Consider the following 26,672-nt stretch of genomic DNA (forward strand, 5'->3'; position numbering starts at 1 on the left):
CTTCTGCTACAAGGTCCTTCAGCAGCACACAACTGTGTCAGAGACTACTGTTCCTTACTGTATTTGTCTTGCCAAGGAACACTTTTTAAAACTAGGAAGGTCAACTTCTAGATGACTAGTGCTTATCCCTCAAGGACTAGAAGGGAATAGTCCCATTTCTCCAAACCACATTCCATACAGGGACTAGTCTTGACATAGCTATAGGCAGCAGAGTCCCCACTGGAAACAGGCTGTATGGTGACAGATTTTTTTTTCCTATAGTATGTTCACATGGCCTCCCTAGGTGATGCATACCAAGCTGACAAAAGGTGGGCTGCAGCTGTGTGGTGGAGTTTGCCTTCTGCTGAGGGGGAAGTATTTTTGTTCTTCTCAAAGGCCAGCACATGGTCTACCTGCTACTGCAAGACTACAGGGATTGCCCCTGTATCAGCTTTCATTAAAAGCTTTTGATTAGAAACATTTTGTCTTGCTTCGATTATCTTGGCTTAAAGTAACCTACTTACTGTCTCAGTACTGCAGTGAGGACAAGGACACAGTTCTCAGCCACATCCATTGACAGCACAGTGTGCACAGGCCCTTGTAGCATCCAAGTGTACTACTGTATGCAGTACACTTAAGAGAGTTGGACAGGTCCCCGATTAAGGAAAAGTGCCATGAAATAGTCTAAATTAATAAAATGGAATAATCCAGGCTGGTAGTAGAGTTTCTGTTGATTTTGCTGGTGTAAAATGGAGACCTTTTCCTATTAACCACAGAGAAATATCCCAGTTCCAGTGTTTGCATGGAGCCTAGTTAGAAATTATTATTCAGGGCCAGCTCCTTACTGGTTAGTCTGGCTGGAAAAAAATACAGTTTTTCCTGCACTGAAGAACTAGTTCTAAAACTAAATGCCTTCATTCTGATAGAAAAAGGCAGCTCTTTGGCATCTCCTGAAATGAACAGTTTAAAGGAGGAGGATTTGTCTTAAACTATAGGCATTTGTCTACGCATAGGGCATGAGCAGCACTCAGGAACTTAGTACAGCTTGTGCAGAACAGAGTAAGTCCTAATGGGCCTTTCGATCTGTCCAGTTTTGATACCTTTCTTGAATGACATCTAGCATCGAAGCACCTTGCAGCCCCTCTGTGCAGCAAGGCAGGCCAGTTTTCCCATTGGGTAATACAAGACATTTAAAGAGAGAGCAAATTACTTGCCCAAAATCCTGCAGAAAGACTGGAAAGGAACAAGGAATTGATCAGCAGTCTCCTGTGGGCAGCTAGCACTTTTCCTGCTGCACAAACCTTTCTTTCCCAAAAGTTTTAGCTGGCTGGGACAGTTCTCTGTGTAACTTTATGGTTCAGGGCTTGTGATTGTATCCACCCTTTCCCACTCCCAGTAAGTCCTTCAAACAGTACCTCTTTGTTCACTTGATTAATGTATTTTTTTCCCCAGCTGAAGAAGTTGTTTCTAGGAAGTTTTCTGCCTTATTGGAGTCTTTTAGCATGGTGTCATGCTCCTTTGAGATCCTTGCTGGAGAAAGCATTCCTGAATTTGTGGAAAAACCATGTCCACTGACAACACCCGAGGGTGAGTAACAATTTCTCGTGAAAGACAGTTCTTTACCTAGTTCATGCTAACAACTGACTGCATTTTCAGATGCTTTTAGGTAATATTCCCCACTTCGTGCAAGGAAATATGGACTATCATCTTCTACAACTGGAAGAGTGGTAATCAAAACCAGGTGCAAACTGCAGCTACCTATATTCATCCTCACTGCTTTTAGAGACCTGTCATGGATAAATCAAAATGAGTGTGAAAGCTGATGTTCATTTTAGCTGCTGGAAACTTGTCCTTATTGATTTAAATACAGCAGTTCTTGTTTATGCAAAACTCGTGATTGAATGATTTGGCTGGGGCTGGAAGAATGTGACCTTTAATGCATAAGTAAATAAGCCTTTCCATCATGTATAATCTCTCCCATATGACAGATCTGACTGTCTAAAGTGACAGAAAGATCGTATGAGTCTTTATTATATATCACAAAAAATCACAAATCATTCCTGTCACTGTGCAGAGCACTGCTAATGAACAAATGTCGTTCCCAGGGTGGTATCCATGATGGATGTAAAGTTGTATGAGGTACAGTAAGAAAAGTAAAGCAAGGTTAATCTAATCTCCTCCATAAAGCAGACAGGAAAGGAAGTCATTAATTTAAAATAAACCTAAACAGAGAAAGGAGGTAACAGGCCCCTGATCCATTTCACTCATTCATGCATTAATTCCAATGTTTCTTGAATTTTAGGAGACAAAGCAATATCCTGAGTTAAAGTTAAAACTAAACCAAAGCCTAATGTAACATGGAAAACAGAAAAACAGAGTGGGTACCAATAGAAGAATGATCCAGACTATTTTTGAGAGTATTTTTAAGATGTGCTAAGATAACACACCTTTTTGTCTTGACATTAGCTCATTTTTTTTATTCCCATAATAAAAGCTGTATAAATGAAAAACTTAAGCACTGTAGTAGTACTCAGCAGCAGTAAAACTGGGCCCATTTGCAGTCAGCCTACTGCAATAGTGCTCTTTTCAAATACTGCTCTGGGTTTATAGAGCAGTGTTTCTGATCAACAGAAAAAGAGCATCAGAGCAGAAATCTTTCTTTTTTTTTTTCTTTTTAACTTAGTTTTGTGTTTAGCATAGTGAGGCCCTAATGCCTCTTGTGTGTCGTTCAGGCAAAACCAACACTAAATCTTACTAATTCATAATATTATTCACAACACATGTCCTAGTTCAGCCCTGTTTGATATGTAATATCCCATGGCTGCAAAAGTTCTGCCCTTCTTCTGTGCTTTTCCTTGCTACCCTTGCTCTGTCCCTGTCTCGCCTCTTTCCTTAATTCTTAGTCCACTGTAACTTATCTCCTCTCTCAGGCAGTCCTTTGTTTACAGGTCTGCCAGGAGGGCAGGTCAAACTCTTTTTCTTTTCCGACAGTACTCCAGAGTCTTTAAGTCCAACAGCTTCCATTCACCCTCCTCTGGTGTCTGTATTGCTTATGCAGTTCAGGGGTGATACTCACTTCTAGTGCAGAGCACCAGAATAAAAGGATGTCTCTGAGAAGAAATGTGGCTTCATTTTGCTGCCTTAGGCCAAGAATGAAGCTGATCCAAAATACATCACTGTCAGTGGGAAGACTTCTGTTTCTGGGGCTTTGGGAAGGCTGTGAGGGATCTTCAGGGAGGAGGGGTTTGGCCTCAAAATCTCTGCCCTCAGAGATTCTGGATTTTCAACAGATCAGTTCTATTAGTGATTAAAAAAATATTGATTTAAACCAATAAAAAGAAGGATTCACTAATACGTTTGCTATATCCACTCCCTACTGCCCCAGCCTATGTGGAGCTTTTTATTACTGCTTTCTCTATGTTTTTTTTTTCTTCCCAATTTGAATGCTTCTCCTGAGATGATACAGATAACTACAAGTGTGTAGTGTCCAATACCCACAGTATCCTTGGTCATGACTCAAGGTAAGCTCTATAGATCTAGCTTGACTAGTGACTAGACCAGTTGCTAACAAATAAGCTTGGAAGAATTTTGAAGTCAGACAAAATGGAAAGTCTTTGCAAGGCAGATTTGCCTGCAAGTAGAGTGGGGTGAAGCAGGATGAAAGAATCTGGCCCCTGCTGTCTTTAAACTGAGCACTGTGTGTCTTGCCCTCTGTGTCCACTGCACAAAAAGAGTTTCCAAAGGTGCAAGCATTGTGCTTATTATGGGGAGCAGCCTTTGTGTTCTCTGTATTCCCTGAGGAAAAAATGATATGAAGCATATGGGTGTGAAATACATGCTGTGCATCACCAGTGTGAATGGGAAAGACCTGTAGTCCTCTTGTGGCTGACAAGAGACCCTCTGTTACACTGAGACTGATAGGTAATCTTTGTTCTCAGATACATGAGGTTCTGTGTACAATGTCAACGTCTGCAGATAAACATTTGAGGGTCAAAGTTGGTGGGCCAAACTGTGACCTGCTTTCTTATATGTCTTTGCAACATTCATAATTCATTGGTCTTTTTAGGCTCAAATAGAAATCTAACATTGTACAAGTCATAAACCATCCCACAACAACCAGACCGCCCATGTGAAAACACCATTCATGAGATAGCAGAGTTCAGTTTGTAGCCTAGTTACTACACATAAGCCAAATTCTCCACTGACGTCAGTGTGGCAAGGTGTGAGTCACTGCTGAATTTGGACCAGTTTTAGTGGAAAAGATGGGAGCGATAAAATGCGCCTTGGCACTGTCCTTAAGTGGAAGTGAACTTTGCTCAAACCATGTTACAGGACTTGGGAGTGAGTGGATGGGCTTGGGCATAATGAGAGTGATCTTTTTTCATCTGCATATGCTTCCTACAACCAGCCAAATGTGTGCCTGCTGTTTGAAAGAAAAACAACCACATCATATCCAGCAAACTTGCTTTAAATCAATGCTAACTAAAAGCAATGCTTCCCACCTGCCTTATCTTTTATTGCAGTAGGACCATGTCTTAAAGATAAGCCATAAGTACTGGTTTTTTAAGTATAATACTTGCCTTTTTGATAAAGCCCTGCTCAGGGCTTGGACACATGCTGTTTGGTAGTGTGGTAGATGGCCTTACTTATGCCAAATAGTGAACCTGTGCCAGGCACTGCAGCACTCTTGACAAATAACACAGGAAGATGTCAGTCCTTCAGCTTGCTAGATGATTCCAGCTACACTTGAAGATGTCATCTGCAGTTACCTGAAACCATTTACTTTACAGTGACCTACAGTAAAGGAGAGGGGGGGGGAAAGCAGAGCTAAGACCAAACAGAAAAACCGTGTCTGTTGGTAATCAGCTTTGTATGATTACATGCAAGTTTTAGTGAACATTACAAACGGTAGTTAGCTTAATTTCCACTGAAGTTGAAGGAATGAATAGACCTTTCTGCTGTCACTCAAGAAAGAAATCAAAATGACCTCACTGATATCTTGATACTTAGTGTAGGAAGATCAGGAACTAAATAGAATTAATGTTTGTCTTTCTGGTATTTTAACAGGTGGGCCTCTAACTCCTGACAGAACTGAAACCACTGAAAGACAGAGCAGTGTTTGAAATCCACCTGCCAAAGAAAGTGCAAAACTTCACCTAGAAGGTCCATGGTAAAGAGCTGAAGTGGGATGGTAAGTATGAAATGATCACATCTGATGATGGATTGGCCCACACTGTGAAAACAGGGTGTTCAGTTCAGTGACTTTAAAGAACTCAGTGTTGAGACTGGAGATCTAGTGCAGAACACTGCTTTTCATTGATCATAAATAATGCAAAGTAAGCATCTTTGGGCAGTGGGAGGATCAAACACAAGATAGCACCGTTTGAACTGCAAAATCCATAAAGCTAAAACACAAAACCCCACGGCTTGGGCTGAGAAAACTGGAAGCCACAGTCTTATAAAGCTAGTCTGTGGATGGGCAAGCAGAGGAGCATCAAGACCTCCTTTTCACACTGAAAGTAGAGTCCCAAGCCTGGAATCTTTTCTGTACAGGAGCCGTGTTATATCCTGCAAAGGCAAAGCCACTTGTTCTGATTTATAAGGTACTTGCTGGTATGTACAATTTTTCCTTGTCAACCCCTTCCCCTTTCCCAGGGGTTCCAATTCAGTTTGTCAGCAATCTCAAGAACACCCAAGTGAAAAAGAAGGGAAAAGCCTGTCTGGAGTGTGTGCTGACTTATAAAGATGTCATCCTGAAGGGGATGAAGAATGGACAAATGATTGAGATTGAGATGATGAAGCATGAAGGGAAGAGAGCAGAGCTTACCATTAATGCTGCTGAGCTGAGTGACTCAGGAGATTGCACAGTGATAGGCAGTGCAAGACAGTGATCCTAGTAAGCAGTCCAGCAGTGCCAGTGTAACTGTGGGAGGTAAGTGTGAACGGCTCAGGAGAGGAAGAGGACGAGCAATAGTAGTTTTCACACTGTTCTTCAGTGAACTCTGCAGAGGAGCAGTGCTGTTTTGCTGTGACAGCTAGGAAACTGATACGAAATAAGTCTGTTTGTTAAGATGGAATGAGCCTTAGTCTGCGCCCCCTCTTGGTAGCATGAAGGTAATAATTAAGAACTTCCCTCTCCTGTATAAAGTAGTAGAAGCATAAAGCAGTAAATCTTTCATTTAAGTCCTCGCACGTGTCACCTAAACCAGCCTAGTGAAGTGTGCCATGTTCTTTGTTTTAATCAGGTTGTCCTAATGAATTCTTCCTGATTCTTTAAAGCAACCCATGGGATGTTTGACTGCGGTCTGCTGAGGACCAGCAGCACAACATGAGGCTGGTAAATATTTAATATCGCATTTGTTTTGTGAATTAATTTTGAAGTAGCGTTATTGATGCTGTAAACTTGAGTCAATGATCTTTACAGAAAGACACAAGACTGCTAAGCGCAGGAAGACAAGTTGGAAATCTTAGCTTCATGCTCTCAGCATAGGGTGGAGAAGAATTTCAAAGTTAGGGTGTGGATTTTAGTGGCTGTTAGTATGTGAGATGACTTCTGTTAGATGTGGACCAGCTTTGAACTATGCCTTCCATGAAAAGTGCAGTATTTTAAGACCAATTTAAAATTAACTGCATGGAAGGAGGATAAAATTATACCAGTGTATCCTTCATGAGTTCGGGAACAACTGAATATTCAGTTGGTAGGATGGTATGAAGGAAAATTCAGGGGCTAAAAGAAGCTCAGCTGTGAGGTCAGGTAGATTTTCTCACATGGAAGACTGATCTGCCTTAGTGTCCACCCCTGTCTCTGTGAGGCTGGTCTCTTCCTAATAGTCCTGCGTTTTCGTGTCAGATGATGCCCTGCAAACACTGTCCTGGTGTACAGACTTGGGTGGAGGTCACTCCATTAGTTGCATTTTGACCATGTATTTCTCATTTTCTTTTCCCAAAAGAGGCCAGAAGGGAGTGGTTTCCCAACAGCATCCCCAGCCCTGGGCTTTCCAGGTGTCCAGCCTGGAGAGGATTCTGTGGCCAGGATTGAGTGTGGCTGGTGGTGGGCAAGGAAGCCCTGACTCCTGCAGGATGGGTACCAGGCCTGGTATGTGAGTGCCCTCTGTGGGCCATGGCCAGGGTGGCCTAAAGGGACGGTGTGGGGTAGGGGCCTTCTCTGACCACTCCTCTGAGACAGAAGACACTTCTGTGGCACAGATAACCTGGAAAGCCGTGGCTGAGCTGCCTCTTGACTCCTGTGCATGCTGGAAGTGCAGTCTGGTGCCTTAGTTATAGGTTCATCTTTCCCCATGTGGAGTTCAGGTTCAGACACAAGTATTATGTAGGCAGTAGAGGAGTCATTCAGCTGCTTTGACAGCTTCTCTGGACCAACTAAGGGTCTGGAGCAGTCCCAGGAAGCTGTCTTGTGCTTCAGCTTTTGGGTTCCTATAGCTGTATTCCCTCCAGTGAACAAGCATGAAGAAGGGGAAAAATGACTTAGGAACAGCCTTTCTTCATCCCTCTTTTTTCCCAGGATGTCCTGTTTGCTAAACTTTCATCGTGAGGGTCTGTCCATTTTGTTAGGAGGTCTTCCTGCAGTAAAATACTTCCTTGGTGTTCAAAGTGCTCAGCTGGCAGTCATTCTGCACAGTTTTTCTGTTCACGTGATTCCACCAGGATTTCTTCCAGAGACACTTGAAAGCATGGAGAGTATGTGTGTGATGTTCATGCTCTAACTGGGGATCCTGCTGAGCTCCGTGTTGTCCTGAATGGTCCGAAGGTGGAAGAAATATGGCTCAAGGATGGCAAATAGGTAAAATGCCCGTGGTGGTGTCAGTGTAATGAAAGGCTGCAAAACCCTAGTGGGAGCTTTTCTCCAAATAGCTACTGTTGGACTTGGCCTGGTGTTACTGAAGTGCTTCTGACTAAGGACAAACAGATGGACGGATCAGACAAGAACAGATCTAATCTTTCCCAGTCTACTACAGCTTCAGTCTTACTAAGTTTTGGCTTTGGATCCTGGCTTTTTCAAAATTTTCTTTCCCAGTCTCCTGTAAAGATGCTCTCACATTTGCGAACCCGTTTTCTCAGCCTGTAGACTCTCATTCTTTCCCACAGTGTTTGCTTCTCATCACCCACCCTTCTCCCTCTCCCAGACTCTGATTTTCAGAGTAATCAGTAAACGTATCCTTTGCCTGCTAGTGCACGGCCCTTGTTACATGCTGTCTAGGCTTATCTAGGCAGATGCACAGATCACACTGTCCATGTAGCACTGAATTTATTTTGTCCGTAGATCACAGAGCATTTTACCAGAGCAGGAGCTAGAAATCCTGGCCGCCTAGTCGTCTTAGAGCAGGAAACCCTGATCTGAGGATTCAGGGACAGATGTGGAGATGATGTTTGTTGCAATGTGGGTTGTTTCCTACCTCAATCTTGTCAGATTAGAGACCTGAAAAGGATCTGGATAGTGAAGCAGGGAGCCATCCACAAACTCAGCACTGGCAGAATGGGAGAGGAGCATGAAGGGAGGTAGAGGTTCAGAGCCAAGGGGGCAGAGGGTGGAGCACCAGTTGCCATTGGAGGTAGCCACCTTGTTTCCTTACTGCTCTTTACTAGGCATACACAAACACTTGCAGAATCAGTGCTTCACCTGCCTGGGCCTGTACCCTTTTATCTATGTGCATGATCAAAACCTCTCCTTTCTGCTTTTTTGTTTCCCAAGGGGAGAAAATTGAACAGTCGTACTGGTTGATTTTAAGTGAGTAAGCGTAGGTCTATGTGTTTACATATCAGTGATCAAGAATTTTGGCCTGAGCCTTTACTTCAGACATAGTTGTCAGGAGCAACAAGAACACCTTCTCAGAAATTCTCTCTCGGCATCCAGACCTGGATGCATTGCTCGGCTCTGGGCAGGCAGGTGGCGCCAGATGGACTTTCAGACCGTCTGCAGCCTCTTCTCGTCCGCTGAACCTTGGCAAGGGGGTGGATACAGCTGCCCAGGCAGCGGGACAAGCATAGCAGTGAGGATGCTCTATCTGCAGCACTGAACACTCATCATACTTCTGTTGCAGTAAAACCTATCCACAGCAAAGCTTTGGTATAGGAAGGGTTGATTGTCTTGCATTCAAAAAATATTTTGAATGCCTTTTTATGACTTTCAGCAGAAGATTGTAATTTCTAAACGTATATGTTGTGTGACAAAAAGAAAAGGAAAACCACCAAATGTGTTTAGGAGTCTGGTTATTTTTCTTTATTGTGTGCAGGACATCCTTATCTTTTTCCCATATGGCTCTGGAAGAAATGAGGAGCATTTTCTTTACAAGCAGTACCTAACTTTGATTCTACCACCTTTGTCATAGATATATATCCCCATGTGGCCTTAGGAACAGCAGCACAAAGGGCTGCTTCTTGTGCCTTGCAAAACTGAGAAACTGCCTGGAATCAAACCTGCAGGCCCTAGGGAAGTGAGGAGCTTTGGGGCTTGCTGTTTCCCAGAGGTCCCTCTTTCTGCTGAGCTGAACAACTAAAAGAGGGCAGCCGGCTCCCTGTACAAGAAACAGAACTAAAATAACTGAATCAAAACACACTGGGGATTTTGAACGTCCCCAGAGAACAGAATCCTTATAGTAAAAACACAGAGGAGTGTATGAAGGGCCCAGCTTTGGACCACCTTTTCTGGGAACTCGCAGACACAGGAAAGTTGTCAAGCTACATTTGTAGCTGCAGCTTTCAAATGTTTTCTGTTCTTTCCAGATTCTCCTGTTATTAGAGAATCTGTCCTCAAGCTTTTTGCTGCACTCAGCATTACTGTGAAGACTAAGCGTACCACAAGCATCAAGGTGCCTTTCAAGGCAAAGCCAGTGCCGAAAGTCACATGGTTCAAAGATGGTATTGAGGTGGCAGCAGAAGAGAAAGTGGTGATGGAGAAAGACAGTGGCTGCATTACAATCGAAACCTGTGTGAGAGAAGACAGTGGAGCCATTATGCTGAATCTGAAAAATCGCTGTGGCTCAGCTTCTGACAATCCTTACCTCAACTTTGTTGGTAGATCCTAAATTAATAATTTTATAACAGGACAATTGCTGGTAGATGTGTTTGGTTACAGATGCTGTAATTCAGACCTTCTCTTTAAAATCATGCAGTGGGGCAGACTCTGAGTTATCAAATCAAGTGATTCAAGTCAGTTTAGTTTTGCTGTAATCTACACTGATTTACATCGTGAGAGGATATGACCCTCTAAATAATAGCCCTCCATGTCCCTCTGGTCAGCTGCTCACACTGCAGACAAACCAAAACCCCCACAGGGGGAAGCAGAGTTCCTGCAACACAAGGGGGAAATGTAAAATCAGATGGAGAGCACCCAAAGGCAGTGGAGGAAAGCAGGTGACTCGCCTTGTCATCCAGAGGAGGGTAGCTGCAGAAAAAAATTACGGATCAAAATAGGGGTGGTGGAGAGTAACTGCATCACATTTGCTATGGAGAAGGTGGAGGAAGGGAAAGCCTACTAATTCAGAATATGTGCCGTCAGCTCTGCGGGCCTCATTGAGCCCCTGGAAACAGAAGAAATTTTTGCTGGAGAATGTGTTAGCCAACTATTTTTAATGTGGTTTCACAGTCCCGCTTCGCATTGTTTTTGTCCTCTTCCTCCTTGCCAGTCCCCAGAAGAATGCTGTACCCTGTGCTTCAGGAGACAAGTTCCCAAAACAGAGCTTAGAAGCTGCTTTGTGCTTAGGCTGATAACCAGGATCAAACAAATAACCAGGTCCTTTCACTTGAAGTGTTTGTGGACTCAGAAACCCCTCGACATGGACTGGCCACAAGAGAGGACTGACTAACACACTGTTCTGGTGTCAGTTACATAAGCTTAGTGGGATACAGCAGAGATGAAAAGTGTCTTTCTCTGGGAAATATTGTGGGGGAGGAGAGAAGATAATTTAAAAGGGAATGCTTAAAAACATTTTGTTTTGCGGCCAAAAAAGAAAATATGTCAGCCAAAACCTAACTTGGTTAGAAAACACTGCTGAACTATCTTCTGGGAGTTAGAGTTTGGGTACCTCTTGTTCTTATTTTTCCTTTATGGCCTGGGATCCCCAGTGAAAGGGGATTTGTAGTCCCCTTTCCCCAGACCAGAGCATATCACAGAAGATACAGTGTAAACAGCAGGTCTGGCCTATTGAAGCACTTCAGAAATAAAATTAGCAACTTGAATTAATCTATATCACTTTTCATCTAAGAATTAGGGAAGGCATTTCTGAGCCGCTTTATAATGCAATGTGGAAAGAGCTTATTTTCGGAATAAGTGCAATAATTGAATTGTTTCAACATTTGAAATTAAAAAGGGAAGTAGAAGTTAAAGAAAGAGTCTTTAGAAAAAGGTTGTGGCCATGAATAAACCTAAACATACAAGACAAGTTACCCTCCTTGACTTCTTGCTATACATATATATATTTATATACATACACACACAACATATATACACAATTTGGAGTCAATGAATTCTGATCGTACTGTGCTAATTTGATTTTTCTTTTCTGTGTAGAGCCTCTTGAGACAGGTGTGTCAGTCTCAAGTTGTAAATGTCAGGAAAGAAGCTGTCACCATCACCTGGAACTCCCCAGCCCAGGATGAAGGCTCCCCAGTGCAAAGTTACATCATAGAAAAAAGGAAGAAGGGCAGCAATCTTTGTGTCCCGGTCACCAAGGAGCCAGTCTGAGGTCAGACCAAGATTACCTGTTTTATCTAGGCAGAAGGAAAGTTAGATAAGCTTTGAATGCAAAGCGGAGTGTTGATTAATCAAAGAAAGTTTCACCGTGACATCTAGCAAGATACACATTTGGACATACGCTGTTCAAAGTGAGATTTTCATCCCTCACATAGAAATGGCTTGATACCCACAAGCAACAATGAGAGGGCAAAATGCTCAACACCTCTGAAAGTCACACCTATGGATTTTGGGTGCCTAATTTCAAGCGTCTGTATTTTACATTTCTCCCTACCTAAATTTGACTGCTTTTCCCTGGCTTAGACCGGAACTGAATTAAACAAGTGACTGATTTTGTTGTATCCATCAGATTGCAACCATATGATCTGTGCTTAGCACAGCTTGTATAACACATGGGAGAGTTCCTATCAGCAGCAGCAGCTGACTAACGAGACTTTTGGTTTTCCTTTTCTGTTAATATTTTGGTTCTTTCTTGGATTCTTTCCTCTGTCTCATTCAAAATGTTGGACTTATATATTAATTAAGTTACAGTCAATCACACTGTCCAAAAATACCCTCCTTAAGGCACCAACATTAGTCATGGTAAATAATGGAAACACTTTTTAAGGCAAATTATTCAATTCCTGTTTTTTTCAAAATTGAATGGAGGTTTAACCTTGCTTGCAGGCTTGGCCACTCTAGTGAATTCGTTACATCGTGGGAAATCCCACTGAAGTCAGTGGAGCAAGACATGAAGCTATTTTCCCCCAGCGTGTATGATTATACCGGGGTATAGATCATAATCTAGTGAAAAGCAAATTATGCGTTTTTCCACTTACTGTATGCATCAAAATTCCATCTCTTCCTTAGGGAGAGAGATAAGAAAATGGAGCAGACCACTGGAGAAGTAAAGGTTAGATCTACTTAAGGGGCTTACTGAACCCCTGGAATTTATATTGTTCTCCAGCAGTCTGAGAGCTGAAATTTCTTCTTGGATTATCACAGTTGAAAAGCAGTTTAAAAAACCCCAAAAGTTCTGACCACTTGGGAACACTTGTATGGGTAATGGGAGAGTTGTGTAATTGCAACATGTGTGTTTCTAGGTACCAGTTTCAAAGTGGATGATTTTCTGGAGGATACAGAATGAGTTTCATGTGATAGATGAACCATGCAAGCCCTGGACTTCTCACCAACCTCTCATTGCAAAGGATCCCATCAGTATGTTTCTTTCACTGTTTAATGTCCAGTTTTCTCAAACATGTTTGCGATGACCAGATCTGTCCATTTATGACTGAAGTGTGAGGGAATGGGGCAGTTCCAGCCTGGCTCAATGTAACAGTCTGCACTGTGTTTACAGCTTAACTAAAGATGAAGGAAGGCCTTAATAATGTTGCCTATAAATGTAATTATAAGTTCCTGAAAGTGCTATATTACTCACTTAAAATATGTAACTATTAAGCTAAGGACACAGTAGGAGATTCCCACGTGGGGGGCATTGAGTATATGCAAACAGCAGAGATTAACATGATAAAGGTACGCTGAGGTGTAGATACCTTTAGTACTTAGTGTTCACATATAGGTTGCCAAAGGCCCTAATGTATGACAAAGAAAATAATTTCTCATACACATTAACACGCTTCTCCCATCAACCCTTTTAAAATAAGAGAGAACTCTTGCAGAATTCATGAAAGTTGCTTACATTCTTTTATTTTAATACTGGATTTTTAGTAGTAAAGAATCTGTGCCTAATTCTGGACTGATCAAAATTAGATAAATGCCAAAGGATTACAGTATCCTCAGAAATGCTGAACTGGGCAGATGTTATTTTGTGCCAGTTATAGAGAATTCTTACTTCATATGACCACGTAACTAAAGCACTTTAAAAACAGAAGGCTGTCATAGGCCGTCAATGAATAGCTTAAACTATTGATAGAATCTTGTAATAGATACAGGAGTGGGCCTTAGTAGCTGCACATAATTGAGAAAAAAACTGGCCAAGTGTGGAAGCTGGTATAGCTAAAAAAATGAGAGAATTCTATGTAGTAGACAAGAGCCTTGAGGTTAAATAGTTACTCAGATGGGAAAGCATTCACGTCCCTTTACATCAAAAGACAACACAAAGCCAATTTTAAGCCTGAAGCTATGATTCTTCTATTTGAAGACTTGCATTATTTCACATTAGGCCCGGGAGAATATGTACTGTCCATATGCACCATATTCCTTATGACCCTGTGTGCTTATATGAGTGTTCTATATAAAAGCCGTTAGCATCGAGTTTGTCACGGAATGCTGCGCTGGTTGACTTTTTTGGTTTGGGGCGGAGAGAAGGTCGTTGCATTTTAGCTGAGACTTTCAGAGCAGACCGTGGATTTGGGTACAAAATTCCCTATTCATTTGGTTAAAAACACAGATATTTTTTAATATTTCATGTTTTGCTCTTCTTCACTAATCCAAGCAGTCCAGATAGCACCTGACCACTTTACACAGGACTAAGAGGGATTTATTAAACAAGAAGAGGCACAAGGCCCTCAAAGCCATACAAACAGGTTATAGGAAACATACTGCAGAGCTCACCAGTCAGCTTGGAAGAGATAGAAGCAAACTTTTAATGCTAGACACCTCCCAGACACATGTGGAGAATGACTGGTGGTCAGTGCTCATAGAAGGTGCCTTTCCAAGCTGAATTTGGACGGTGCCGTGTCAGATGTTGTGAGGATTTTTCTTAAATGGCCAACCTTTGAACAAGGTCTACATGTATGTGCCGTGTTAGGAACTGCACTGTTTTCTTGCTCTGTGTTTATAAAGGTTCCTTTTACCCTAAAATCTTGCAGGTTCAGCATCCTGAAATAGGAACAGCTCTGTATTCACATATGCAAGCATAGACCAGCAAGTACAATAGTGTGTCACAGCTCTCCTGTCACAGAGCCTCCAGGACTGCTGGAGGTGGTGGATTTTTCCAGCTCTAGCATTTCCTTAGCCTGGTGGGAGCCAGACTAAGGAGATGTGCTCTCAGGATATATGCTAGAGATGTGAGCTGAGGACACCAAGAAATGGACAAAATGCACCAAGATCCCTATCTCTAGTACCACTTACACTGCAGGTGGCTTGCAGGAGAGTCAAATACTCCTTCTGCACCCAAACTGTGAATGAAACTCGTGTGGGAGAAGCAGTGGAGTTACAGGAAGGAATTGTGGCAATCCCACCTTCAGGTAAGACCTGCAGTATCTGTCCAGCTGAAACTCTGATCTATCAGCTGTTACTTTCTTTTCTTTTTAGCATATACCATATTTTGGAAAGGGTTATCAAATTCATCTTCCACAAAAGAATGTTTAGCATCTCAGTAAAAAGAAGCAGAACTGTATTTTCAGAGGTGCTGAGAGGAGATGGAGAGCAGCACAAGCTGTGCGGTCCATGAGCCAAATTAAAATCATTCTGCCATCCTTGCTGAGCTGCCCCCTGAATGAGTATGTCAGGTATAATGGCAGTTGTTTCTTCCACCATCTGACCTCTCACATCATGTCTCACATGTGATTACAGAAGTTGGTGTTAGAAGATTCTCTGATTCCTGTCACTGATAATGTAGTCTGAGTATGGGTTAGGAGGGTAGCTACTGCAGCAAATAAACCATCATGTTTGAAATGCCCGTTTGTTGTAAATGCAGTGGTACTGAGACAGGATTCTGATTTTTTTCAGGAACTCTGTCATGCTTCAAAAATACTAATTATGTGTAGAGAATGAAGGTATCATGACCTGCCATGAAATCCCTAGATAGCTGACTATTGGAGGTATTTAAGTCTTTATTTTTTTAAGACTTAGAATTACTTAATTAGGAAATTCAGACTTCTTAAGTCTAAGATAGTCCCAGGTCACTAAGCATGGTGCTGGCTGCCCTCAGTAGCAGTAATGCCAGCAAGAAAAGATGCATGATTGATGAGTCATGTTATATAGCACTGATTCCTGTAGAGTAGAAGGACTGTCAAGCTTGACTGAGAAAGTCTCAGAAGGCAACATCCAGGTGAGTGACACAAAAAATGGTTGTTTCTCTTCTCAGTCTTCACTTTGGAACTACACAACATGTCTGTGCAGCATGGATTTGTTACCACATCTCCAAATAGAGTAAAACCCCAGAGAGACTTCAGGCTCCAGACAACTTTCTCTGGTGTGAAATGGCAACATGCAGCACTGTACTAAGAGTATGAGAAGCTCTGTAAGAAAGAGACATTATACAAAATTGCTTGTGGCAGAAGGTGGACAGTAAAATCATCTAATGAGGCATTAAAGCTGCCTCTTCTTTTTCTTTGTTCTCACTCACTTTTTACATGAACTATTTTTGAATGTTCCTGTTCCACCTGCCTCACCTGAAATTGTCCTGGATAGCTGCTCATCACTAAGCTGTTGGTTGCCGAGGCATTAGCGTTTCTCTTCTGGTGGTACAGGTATTAGCAAAAGAGCTGACAACATTGCAACCCTTACACTAACTGCCTTCTGCTGAAACAGTTTGAAGGCTTCTTCATTCTCCAGGTGTGACTCAACAGACTGAAGTATGGCTTTACTTTTCTGTGCAATCTCTCATTCTTTTAATTTTTTAATTTCTCTCTGTCTGTTTTTCTTTTATTCCTCCCATAGGTTTGAGATGACTGTGAGGCTGAAGAGCCACATGGTAGTTTGTGCTGGGACAGCACATGCATCTTTCTCTGTGAGATTCTGTGTTGTGTCCTGTCAGAGGAGAAATCCTTCAATTAGAGTTTTCTTGATCATCTGGTGAATTACAGCTGCAGGGCTATGGAGGCTGTAGTTGTCCTTTGGCCTTTATCACAGGCTGTCACTTTGATAAAAAGAAGTTGGAGAAAACTCATGCAGTGCTTTAGGTTCATGAAGTCCTGCATAACTGCTCACTGTTTTCATGGCTAGTCTTTTTATAAGCCTCCCTGTGGTGGTAAGGGTAGAGGGACTTCTGTGCACACAAGTTTGTCCCTTTGCAGCTGGAGCAACAGTGTTCAGCAAACCGTAAAACATGGGGGAAGCTCTCTGATTCATCATGAGCAGCAGAATTTTTCAAGCATGCAATTACAGTCTATGTGAACTGAGGTGAAATCATTCTTGATTAAACCTCGAGTGACCTAGGGGAATGATCGGGTTGTAAGGACAGCGCTTGAGGTCCCAACACTGTCCTTTCTGAGGTAGGATTTCTATTAACATGGATGTTGAGCTCATTTCTGTAGAGGCTGAGGGCAGTTTCTGTGCTTTCCCTTTTTTTAAGCCTAGACTGCTGCAGCAGCTGAGGCTCTACAGTTTCATGCAGAATCAGTCCCAGTGTAAGAATGCATCCTCAGTCTAAATTGTACAAGTTTATCTGTATCGCACCAGCTGTTTTCCCTCAGCTTTCAAGACGATCAAACTAATGAACTGTAGCCAGCTCTACGCACTTTGCTGGGGACAAAGCCTGCCATTGCCTTTAGAGCTTTGTCCTTGAAACATTCTTCTATCAGGCTGATCATGTACAAGTGGCTCCTGTAGGCACAGATATCCCTTCTGTGCTCAAAGACATGGTTTGTTTTTGTTGCCACCCAGGTCCAGAAGCAGAATGTTATAGCTGCGTATTTGTCTTGGCCAGGGCTCACCACCAGTGACCAAAAAGAAGGCATATTAACAAGCGGGAGGGGAAGAACCATTCCCAGTCCTTATCCACAGCACCAAGTGATTTGTTTCTCACCTGTACCAGATCATCCTCAAGAAAAGTTACAGAGAAGCCCTTTACAACATTCAAATGCAAGTTGCAGGTACAGTATAGAGCAAAGCTGAGCATCTCAAGTCATCTCTGGGCATCGAGAGGAGGTGTTCCTCTGCTGACAGAAAGGTCACACAATTTCTGCATCAATGCTAGATTTGGGAAGGTTGGGGTTTTTTCTTGGGTGGAAAAAAAAAAAAAAGAAAAAAACCTGCCCCAATAATAAACATCTCTTCTCCAAAAAATGCCACAGGAGCAATCCAAGATGTTATGTTTACTCTCAAGAGGAGAAAGACTCCCTGGTCAGAAAGAATTTTCCTACCTGTTGTCGCTGTGTTTCCCAAGTCCTACCTTCACACTAGCTCAGAGCCAGTTAGCTGAGGGAAGCAGGGGAGCAGCATGGTTCAGAGCTGAGGGGTAAGGAAGGTACTGCTGGGCTGTGCTCACTCTGTCCAGTGTGGAGGGAAAGGGTAAAGCAGTTATTGCTCCAGACATCCCCAAATGCTGCCTTGTTTTTCATTGCATTATTTGAGCGGGCAAATCCCCATAACAGCACTAACACAACTGTCTGTCCCCTCAGTAGTCTGGCGACTATGACAGCCGAGTGGAGGCAGGCTGGCTCGCTCCTTATAGAGACTCCTGTTACTGTAACAATCTGCTGGGAGTTAGGGACTCTTGCAGTGTATTTTGTACTTGTCATCTCTTCAGAATGCTTTTTAAAACTAACAGCCTTTTTTTTTTCCATCAAAAGGGAATTACACACACAGGGCAAATTGGTCTTCAGGTTGCTGAGGGTAGAAGAAATCAAGGAAGGAAATACTTTCCTAGACACACAAGGACTTTGGAAGAGAGGAGTTGAAGTGAGAAATTTTTGCCCTAGAAAAGGACAGAGGGAGAGTCCCAAACTGAAGAAAGCAATACTTAAATGTGATCACTAATTCTTAGATTTCCCCTAACCACCCACTAATCTGCATCTGGTTGAAGAAATCCCAGATACTGTGACCCTAAATCATAGCTCAGGTGTAGAAGACGACTAGCAGACTGATTATGGTGTCCTGAAATGTGATGTCAGTACCACCATGTGGTTCACAGCTGCAGAGAAGGTCTACAGCAGTAAATAGACTGTTGCAGGCCTGCTTCCAGGGAGGAAATACTTCTGAGTTATTGCCTGCAATGACACTGGGGACGCTGACCCTCTGGATTCACAAGAGCAGTAGTACATCTCCAAAGACAGAGGTAAGCATAAACATTCATGACAGTACTGGAGGAAGGTGGGTGCTCTTGTACACAAGACTGTGCGCTAAGCTCAGGCTCCCTTTGTGGCCTTGGGTATATCACTAACCTGTTGTGCAGCTCGGGTCCCCACCTGGGGAATGGACACAACAATACCACCTGTCCTATCCATCTGTTTGTTGGCAATCTCTTCAGGACCAGGCTTCCTTTTAACACATGTATGTGTAGCATGTTACAAAGCAGTTCGTACAGCTGCTGTTTGAATTAAAATTCAAGACAGTAGGGGCCATCCGTGTGCAGGGAGGGTGATACTGTCATGTCTTACATAACAGAAGATTGGCATTGCAAGTCATTTGTCTTGTAGCATATTTCCAGTCTGACTGTGATTTGTTTCCTAAATGAAAAGCAAATAAATCTGTCACATGTAGGAGACTGTGTGACAGTCTTTCTGGGCCAGAACCTATAAGAAGTCCCTAAAAGAACATGAAATTAAACACTCAGAGGTCATCCCATCAGGTAAACACCTTCTCCTTTGTTCAGTTGCTCCTTGCTCAGACCTAATCAGTAATAAGGATGTCTCATAAGCAGTACTCCCAAAGAAAACTCAACATGCCCCAGCTCATCAAATCAAAATGGTAAGCAGTCCTTCTGCCCAGTCTGGGGCAAAGCAGAATGCAGTTACTCTGAATAGTGAGATCCGAGCCAAATTTTTTTGCTTGGCCTATGCCTGGTGTAGTAATAGAAAACAAACTATATAGCAATATGTATTACCAGACTATGCATCTATTTCTTCAGGAGCCTATCCCTATGCTGCTACAAGTCTTCTAATCCCATTAAGAGTAATGAGCAGTACATTAAAATAACAGAGTAAGTAATACACTAAAAGGAGTAATCAGGTGTCAAATTGTGTATGTGTATTTAAAAATCAGCTTTCCTTGATCGATGCAACTAGACCATAGACGTATTACTTTGGCTACCTGTGCAGCTGTGAGCACTTCCAGTTCAGTGGCTGTAGTTTTCTTGTATGGAAGTACTCTAGGCCTGAATTTTAGAGAGTCTGAAATAACTTCAGGAACTTCTGTGTATGTAGGTGAGTACAGAATGCAGGAAAGCTAGGTTGGTTGTGCCTTGCAATGCATTCCCTTGAACATTCCTTTGATAACAGCCTGTCTTCAGGCAGGACAGGAGCAGGTGTGAACTGTTCCCTGTTCTTCATTAGAAATGGCAAGTCACAAGGTTTATTTGCACAAACCTGAGAGATAGTAGAAAAAATCTGGAGGATGAGGAGGATAAGCTGTTTTCTGAGAATGAGGTCCCATAAGAGAATTTTGCCATACAGTGCTACATTTAGGATCCAGGGGGGTTACCTGATGGGACCTCATGCCAATGCAAAAGGAGATAACAAAGACTTCCAGAAATGTATTTAAATACAGGCTGAAAATGGAAGATTTGCAGTGGACGCTGAAAATGAAATTGCACGTGCAGTTCCCCTTCATTCCCCCAGAGCATTCTGTAGGCTATTAATGCCTCAGAGCAACATCAGCAGAGCAATACCCCTTCCTTTACAAGATCACCTGCTTTGGTTTATAATTGGGTGTAATTTAATCATGCATTTCTAAAGTGCCTTGGGAGCCAAATATCCAAAAACACTTCAGAATTTAATGGCATTAGTGAGAGAAGGCATCGATATATTCCCATGGAGCAAAAACCTGACTCCTTATTTACAGACCAAGAAACAAATTGCTTGCGTACAGTTGCATAGCAGATTGATGGGAGAATGAGATTCCCGATTCCTTCCTCTCTTGTTTTTCAGTTTGTATTTGTTTACATGTTGAGATAGGTATGCTGGTCAGATGCTGGGAGTAATGCAGTGTATTGTTCATTCTTCCTTCTCCCTGAGTTTTCCCTGGTGGGAAAGGTGGCCCAGGTCGTGAAATGTCATATCCAAGCTCTTTGGATTTGTATTCAGGCAGGAGAATACTCTCTGTCTTGATGGTGCTGGCTCTGTGTTTGGATGTTTGTGTGTGCAACAGACAGTGCAGTGCGAAGCAGCCCATAGTGACTCTGTCGTCAGCAGTGTTTTGACTTCAAGGTGGAGTATCCCAGGAAGGACTGTGCTTCCTGTTTCATCGCACTACTGAAGAACCACGGCATGAGTCATGGCAACGACTACACCATCAGCTGTGCTTTCATCAGTAACCCCCACCCAACAGTGAACCTGTACAAGGGCAATATTACCATCACATCTGAGTCTTAAGTTGTGATTCAACTCAACAAGTAGCATCTATCTGCTTTGTGATCCCTGATCATCTGTGGCATGTCAGATTTGCACCCACTGTGATTTGTCGGGGGTGATTCCCTTCAGGTTGAGTAACCGTAGATTTCATGTCTCTGAGTGTAGTTTACACTCTGCTATTTTCCAGGGCAAGCACACTTACTGGGACTGGCATTGTGGATCACACTTCCCTGGGCCAGTTTGCTCTTATCCTTGTCCATAGAGAAAGAGATTGCTCAGTCTGTAGGTACTGCAGCTGGAGCTGCAAGGGCCACATTTTAAGAACTTACCTTCATATCCAGCCTAACTGTCTTCCTTTGAAGTCACTGAGATTTTTCTTCAGTTGCTTGAAGGCAGTATTGGGTCCATTAAAATGGCATATTTTGGCTAGCAGGTCTCATGAATTCCCCAGATGTCTCAAAAGCAAATACAGCCATTTCTCAGTCCCTAACCAGGCTTGCCCTGCACCCATGGCATACTTGGCACCTCTAAGCAGTCAACTGATGCATTCTGACAACAGCTTTGTGCTTTTTTTTGCAGGTACCACAGACACTGCACTGGGTAAATCTGTTCTCTTCCTTTGTGAAATGGCAGGATTTTGCCAACATCATATGAAAGCTAGTAAAAATTTCCAAGACACAAGAAGAACATCAGACATTTTGTATCCCCCTCTCTCTTCCCTGTTTTCCGTGCTGGAAGCTTCCACCCAGTGAAGCTTTAAGTCAAGTTGTAACACACACACCTTGGTTCCATCTGGCTCAAATTGGTTGTCTGAGACTGAACACTTACAGGTGCATGGGGTGAGCTTTTACTAACAGTAACCCATCACCCACACATGGTTTTCCCATGTCACCATGCTCAGAGCTTGCAGAGCGGTCTTATAATATGTACAGTAGTGCCTTGAAACAGCTGTGTCCTGTGAGTTGCATCAGCCCCTGGTAAGGTTATCCTGCTTATGATTGATTAACTAGAGACCCTTCAAGGCTAAATATTTACGAGCAAGAATTCTCCATCCTTTTGTCTGTCGTGACAGTGAAGTATGTTTCCTCTTCTCCCTTTCTAGAGAAAGGCCCTGATGCCTCAGGACATGTTGGTGTTCTCTTGAAGGGAACAAGAGAGAGACACTGCCAGGCACAGCTTGAAATGAAACTGATACAGCACCAATAATGAGGGACTATATTTGGAAAGATCTTTTAAGGTTATTTTTGTCTGTGATCATTGCTTCTGGACAGCCTGCTGACAACTGCTGAGCCCCCCCTGCCCTGCCCCGGTTTGGTTCTCCCTGCTAATGTGGAAGTAGACCCTCACTGTGGGTCAGTGGAGGGAAAGGATGTACACACTAGGTTTCCTGCTCGGATTTTCAAGCAAACTCATCAGTCTTTGTGTGTAGTATACATGCAACACTTCTTTCACTGAAGCCAACCACTGCCTGCCTAAAAGACTGAAAACAATTCTTTACCATTTTTTAAGAATTCCTGGTGTAATTGGGTCTCCCACTTCCCACTCTCCCTGATACACTCCTCCCTGAAGCCACAGTTTCAAGCCACAGCTGGAGGACAGTTTCCTAGTCCCTAAAATCATTGTGAGCTTTCCCTGGCTTGGCATCGCTGCCAGCCAGGCTGACGCAAGAGGAACCCTGGCAGCACTCCTCACCTCGGTTCGGGGAGGGCAGGCAGGCCTGAGGGGCACGAGAACAGCTTTCCATCCCTTCGGAGATCTGATTGCTGGGTAGGACTTTCTCTCTGCCTTCCCACACAGAGCTTGTTGAGGTGAGGACTGTTACAACAGGAACATTACCTATTATTCAAAGCACCCTGTTTACAAGCAGAGCTGGCTAAGAAACAGGGCTTGCAAAAGCACTGTGTGGGTGAGGTGCTAATTGATATTCAGATTCCTTAATGGGAGCCTATTGCTGAGGCCTCCTGAGGCTTCTCCTTACCTTGACCTGGGCGGTCTTTTGGGAGGGTCTCTCTGCTGCTAGGGTTGTTTGCAGCTGAGTGAGGTAGGAAAGCAGGAGTCAGACTGAGACTGTAAAACTGACTTTCAGAGATAAGGAATTCAATGTGAGATTAACTGCAGGTTTGGTTTAGATCTCAGCAACTATATTCTTGCTGATTTTAGTTCTGGAAGAGGGTTAGTTACTGCCTGGAGTCGGGTGCTGTAGAACATCGTACCTCATGCGAAAGCACTCTTTGTTAGGCCAGGAGCTCCTTCAGACCAGGACTTGGAAGACTTTCTTTAGGGACTGTTTTTTAGAGACTTTCAATGGTCTTTACCTGGTTACAAGCTGTCCTAAGAGAAAGGAGTAAGGAATGATCTAAGGAATGAGCAAATCTGCTGATTCGCATAGTTGTGCAGGAGTCTCAGTTGCTGATTTCTATGCTGATTCCATGGGAGCTAAAACTGTTTCTCAAATATCTGTCTGTCTCCACTCCTCTTAATGTGTTGTGGTGAGTTGACCCTCAGCTGGAAAAAGGAGAGAGACTATAACAAAAGACTCGTGGGTTAAGATAAGGACAGGGAGCGATCACTCGCCAATTATTATCACAGGCAAAAGAGACTCGACTTGGGGAAGGCAGTTTAATTTATTACCAATCAAACCAGAGAGGGGTAATGAGAAACAAAACCAAATCTTAAAATACTTTCCCCCTGGCCCTCCCTTTTTCCTGGGCTTAACTCTACTCCTGATTTTCTCTACCTCCACCCCAACAGCAGAGCAGTGGGACAGAGAACGGGGATTGCAGTCAGTTCATCCCACGCTGTCTCTGCCGCTCCTTCCTCCTCAGAGGGAGGATTCCTCACACCCGTCCCCTGCTCCAGCGTGGGGTTCCTCCCACAGGAGACAGTCCTCCACCGGCTTCTCCAATGTGAGTCCTTCCCTTCACAAACTGCTCCAGTGGGTCCCTTCCACGGGGTGCAGTCCTTCAGGAACAGACTGCTCCAGCCTGGGTCCCCCACAGGGTCCCAAGTCCTGCCAGCAAACCTGCTCCAGTGCGGGCTCTTCTCTTCATGGGGCCACAGGTCCCACCAGGAGCCTGCTTCAGCATGGGCTCTCCACAGGGTCACAGCCTCCTTCAGGCATCCACCTGCTCCAGCGTGGGGTCCTCCATGGGCTGCAGGTGGAGATCTGCTCCACCATTAACCTCCATGGGCTGCAGGAGGACAGCCTGCCGCACCATGGTCTTCACCACGGGCTGCCGGGGAACCTCTGCTCCAGTGCCTGGAGCACCTCCTTCCCCTCCCTCCTTCACTGACCCTGGTGTCTGCAGGGCTCCTTCTCTCACATATTCTCACTCCTCTCTTTGGCTACAGTTGTTGTTGTGCAGCAACTTTTCCCCCTTCTTAAGTGTGGTATCACAGGGGCGCTGCCACCATCACTGATGGGCTTGGACTTGGCCAGCAGCAGGTCTGTCTTGGAGCCAGCTGGCATTGGCTCTGTTGGACATAGGGAAAGCTTCTAGCAGCTTCTCACAGAAGCCACCTCTGTAGCCCCTCTGCTACCAAAACCTTGCCGTGCAAACCCTATACACATAGGCTCCGTCTCTCTTCGTTAAGGAAGGACGCTTGCATTCTCCTGCTTAGCCATGTTTTCAGTTTTAGCCTTTTTCTTGCAAAAACAAATAGGGCATTGCTCCATCTCTGACACACAGCAGCATCTTTCCTGCTGTTGTAGCTCAGAAGGGGTGAATATCATTTTCCTTAGGCTGGGAGGTGGCAGGCTGCAGAGAATACAAAGCCTCTTAGACCCAAAGTGAATTATTCGGAACAGTGATGAACTGAACAAGAGGAAATGAGAATGAAAATGAGAACTCCCTAAATTTGAACTGTCCACTTCCTACAAAAACTTACCAGACAGCTTTTTCCTTTATACAGTGGAAAGCTTTATAAAGCTTTTTAGGTAGAGCTTTGAGACTGGCACTCAAAATGTAGGGTTGGTTGCAGTAATTATGGCACGCACTTTTTTTTTTTTCTTATGAAAAAGACAATAAAAGCCTCCTGGACACAGTGACAGAAAGTTTGCAGAAGTCAAAACATAAGATGTAATTAGTGGAACTAGCTCTGCCTGGTCCAGCATGCAGAACAGCACTGCTGTGGCTGTGTTGTTTGTCTTTGTGTGGCTCAGAACGTGACTGCCCTTGGTCAGTTAAACCAGGTGGTAGAGTGGGGCTTCTGCTCAGCAGGGACACTTCTGATGTTTCCATCTTCCTTCCCTCTCAGTGGTTTCAGAGAGCAGAGTACATGTTAAAGGTGCTATTTCTAATACCATCTGGTAATGTATCTTAATGGTAATAAAAGGAGCCAAAGATTGCAGTTCTCTCTTCTGTGTATTGGTTTGCTTCTGCACTGGTCAGTAAGAATCCTGCTTCTGAGTTCAAGAGGAGACTTGGGTTCTGGCTCTTATGTCCCCAGATAGCCCAGCAGGACCTCCATGATGATCTAGGCTTCATTATGTCGGGTTGTATATAAACATAGAGTAAGCCATAAATCTGAAGTACTTAAATCCTTGTGATACCAAGGAAGTAAATACAGTCTGCAGCTTTGCAAATGAGGGAGTCGAGCTGGCCGTATAAGGTAAAACTTGAGATCCATAGGGGTTCGGGAACTTCACTGCTGGTGGCCAAGACTAGATAAGGAACTATGGAATATCTGATGAACCATTAAAGGATCAACAGATTGACAGAAAGGTAAATATATATATATATATATATATATATATACACACACACACACATTGGTGCTGGTTCTTTTAATTTAGAGTGAATTCTTCCAGGAGCCAGTTGTGAAATAAAAGCATAGCAGTGGCCAGCCACAGACACATACTCAATCTGAGAATATTTTGTGCTGTCTGGGGCTAGGAAGGAGATGTGAGGAAACAGGATGCTCCTCCCAGCAAGCCTCTAAGTTTTTGAAAGGAATTGTAGAAGACCAAATTAAAGAAGAAAGAAGCACCCGCTTTTGCCTGCTGTTAACCCCTTTAGGCTGCTTTGAAAAGAATTTGGTAGTATTTCTGCCTGGTACTGATTCATTCTGACATCAGGAACCACTCCACTTCAGAAGGGCAGTATGAGGGAGTCTCTGTTAAGCCTGCGAGCAGATCCATTTAATGGACTGGGAGCAATTATTCACTCTGTGTTTCTATGCTATAAATCCTTGAAACCTGTTCCACCAGTGACAGATGGCCTAGTTGAGGATTAATGAAACCAAATATCTGTGCCACTGCATCAAACAGCTGAAGAAACTGGCATCAGGTCCCCAGCGGAGAAAGATGTCCATACTACCCTACTTTTTCCTCCTGGAAATTTTGCTGGGGCAGGGGGAAATAGAGATTCTTGGCCATTTGTCTGGGATGTCTGGGCAGTGAGCAGCCTTCCCAGAGCAGCGCTTTGCAGCAAGCTGCCTTCTCCCTGGAAGTGTGGACAAATGGCCATTGTATGTGGGACTAGCTGTAGCAGCAAGGGGCAAGCACACTTCAAGGCTCCGCATCCCAGGGCACCTGGAGTGTGTTGTAACACAAGCCAGGTGCCATCCTCACGGTGGTGCCTGGTTGGTTTGTGTTGGATGTGCTCTGTGGGGTGCACGTGGTTGTATTTCAGGGTTCCCCAGACAGGAATGCTGTAGCTGGCTGTGACAGTGTCAGTCAGCTTCAGTGGGGCACTGGGTAGCTCCAGGGCAGAGCCGCATGACTGATGGGCCTAACAGTGGCACAAAACTGCTCACCACAGAGGTTAGCTGGCTACGTGCTGAAACGGTCACAGAAACATAAATGA

At 43.7% G+C, this 26,672-nt stretch overlaps 1 protein-coding gene across 1 annotated transcript; it reads left to right on the plus strand.

Moving 5' to 3' along the window:
* Positions 1-995: 995 nt before the first annotated feature.
* Positions 996-24,948, plus strand: IGSF22 (immunoglobulin superfamily member 22). The gene is given in 30 exon segments (XM_086472007.1): positions 996-1,038; positions 1,432-1,566; positions 2,282-2,356; positions 3,437-3,476; positions 3,478-3,500; positions 3,780-3,832; positions 3,918-3,978; positions 5,069-5,227; positions 5,635-5,852; positions 5,854-5,911; positions 7,677-7,780; positions 8,408-8,496; positions 9,737-10,011; positions 10,252-10,292; positions 10,294-10,398; positions 10,401-10,550; positions 11,507-11,674; positions 12,772-12,886; positions 14,592-14,775; positions 14,777-14,877; positions 15,720-15,852; positions 16,295-16,364; positions 16,929-16,983; positions 17,347-17,448; positions 18,342-18,632; positions 18,825-18,847; positions 20,722-20,883; positions 20,885-20,906; positions 21,445-21,465; positions 24,872-24,948. Coding segments are annotated over 30 exon segments (3,153 nt in total).
* Positions 24,949-26,672: the final 1,724 nt, after the last annotated feature.

This window comes from Leptosomus discolor, chromosome 12 (assembly GCF_034619465.1).
Source record: "Leptosomus discolor isolate bLepDis1 chromosome 12, bLepDis1.hap2, whole genome shotgun sequence".
Classification (NCBI taxonomy): Eukaryota; Metazoa; Chordata; class Aves; order Leptosomiformes; family Leptosomidae; genus Leptosomus; species Leptosomus discolor.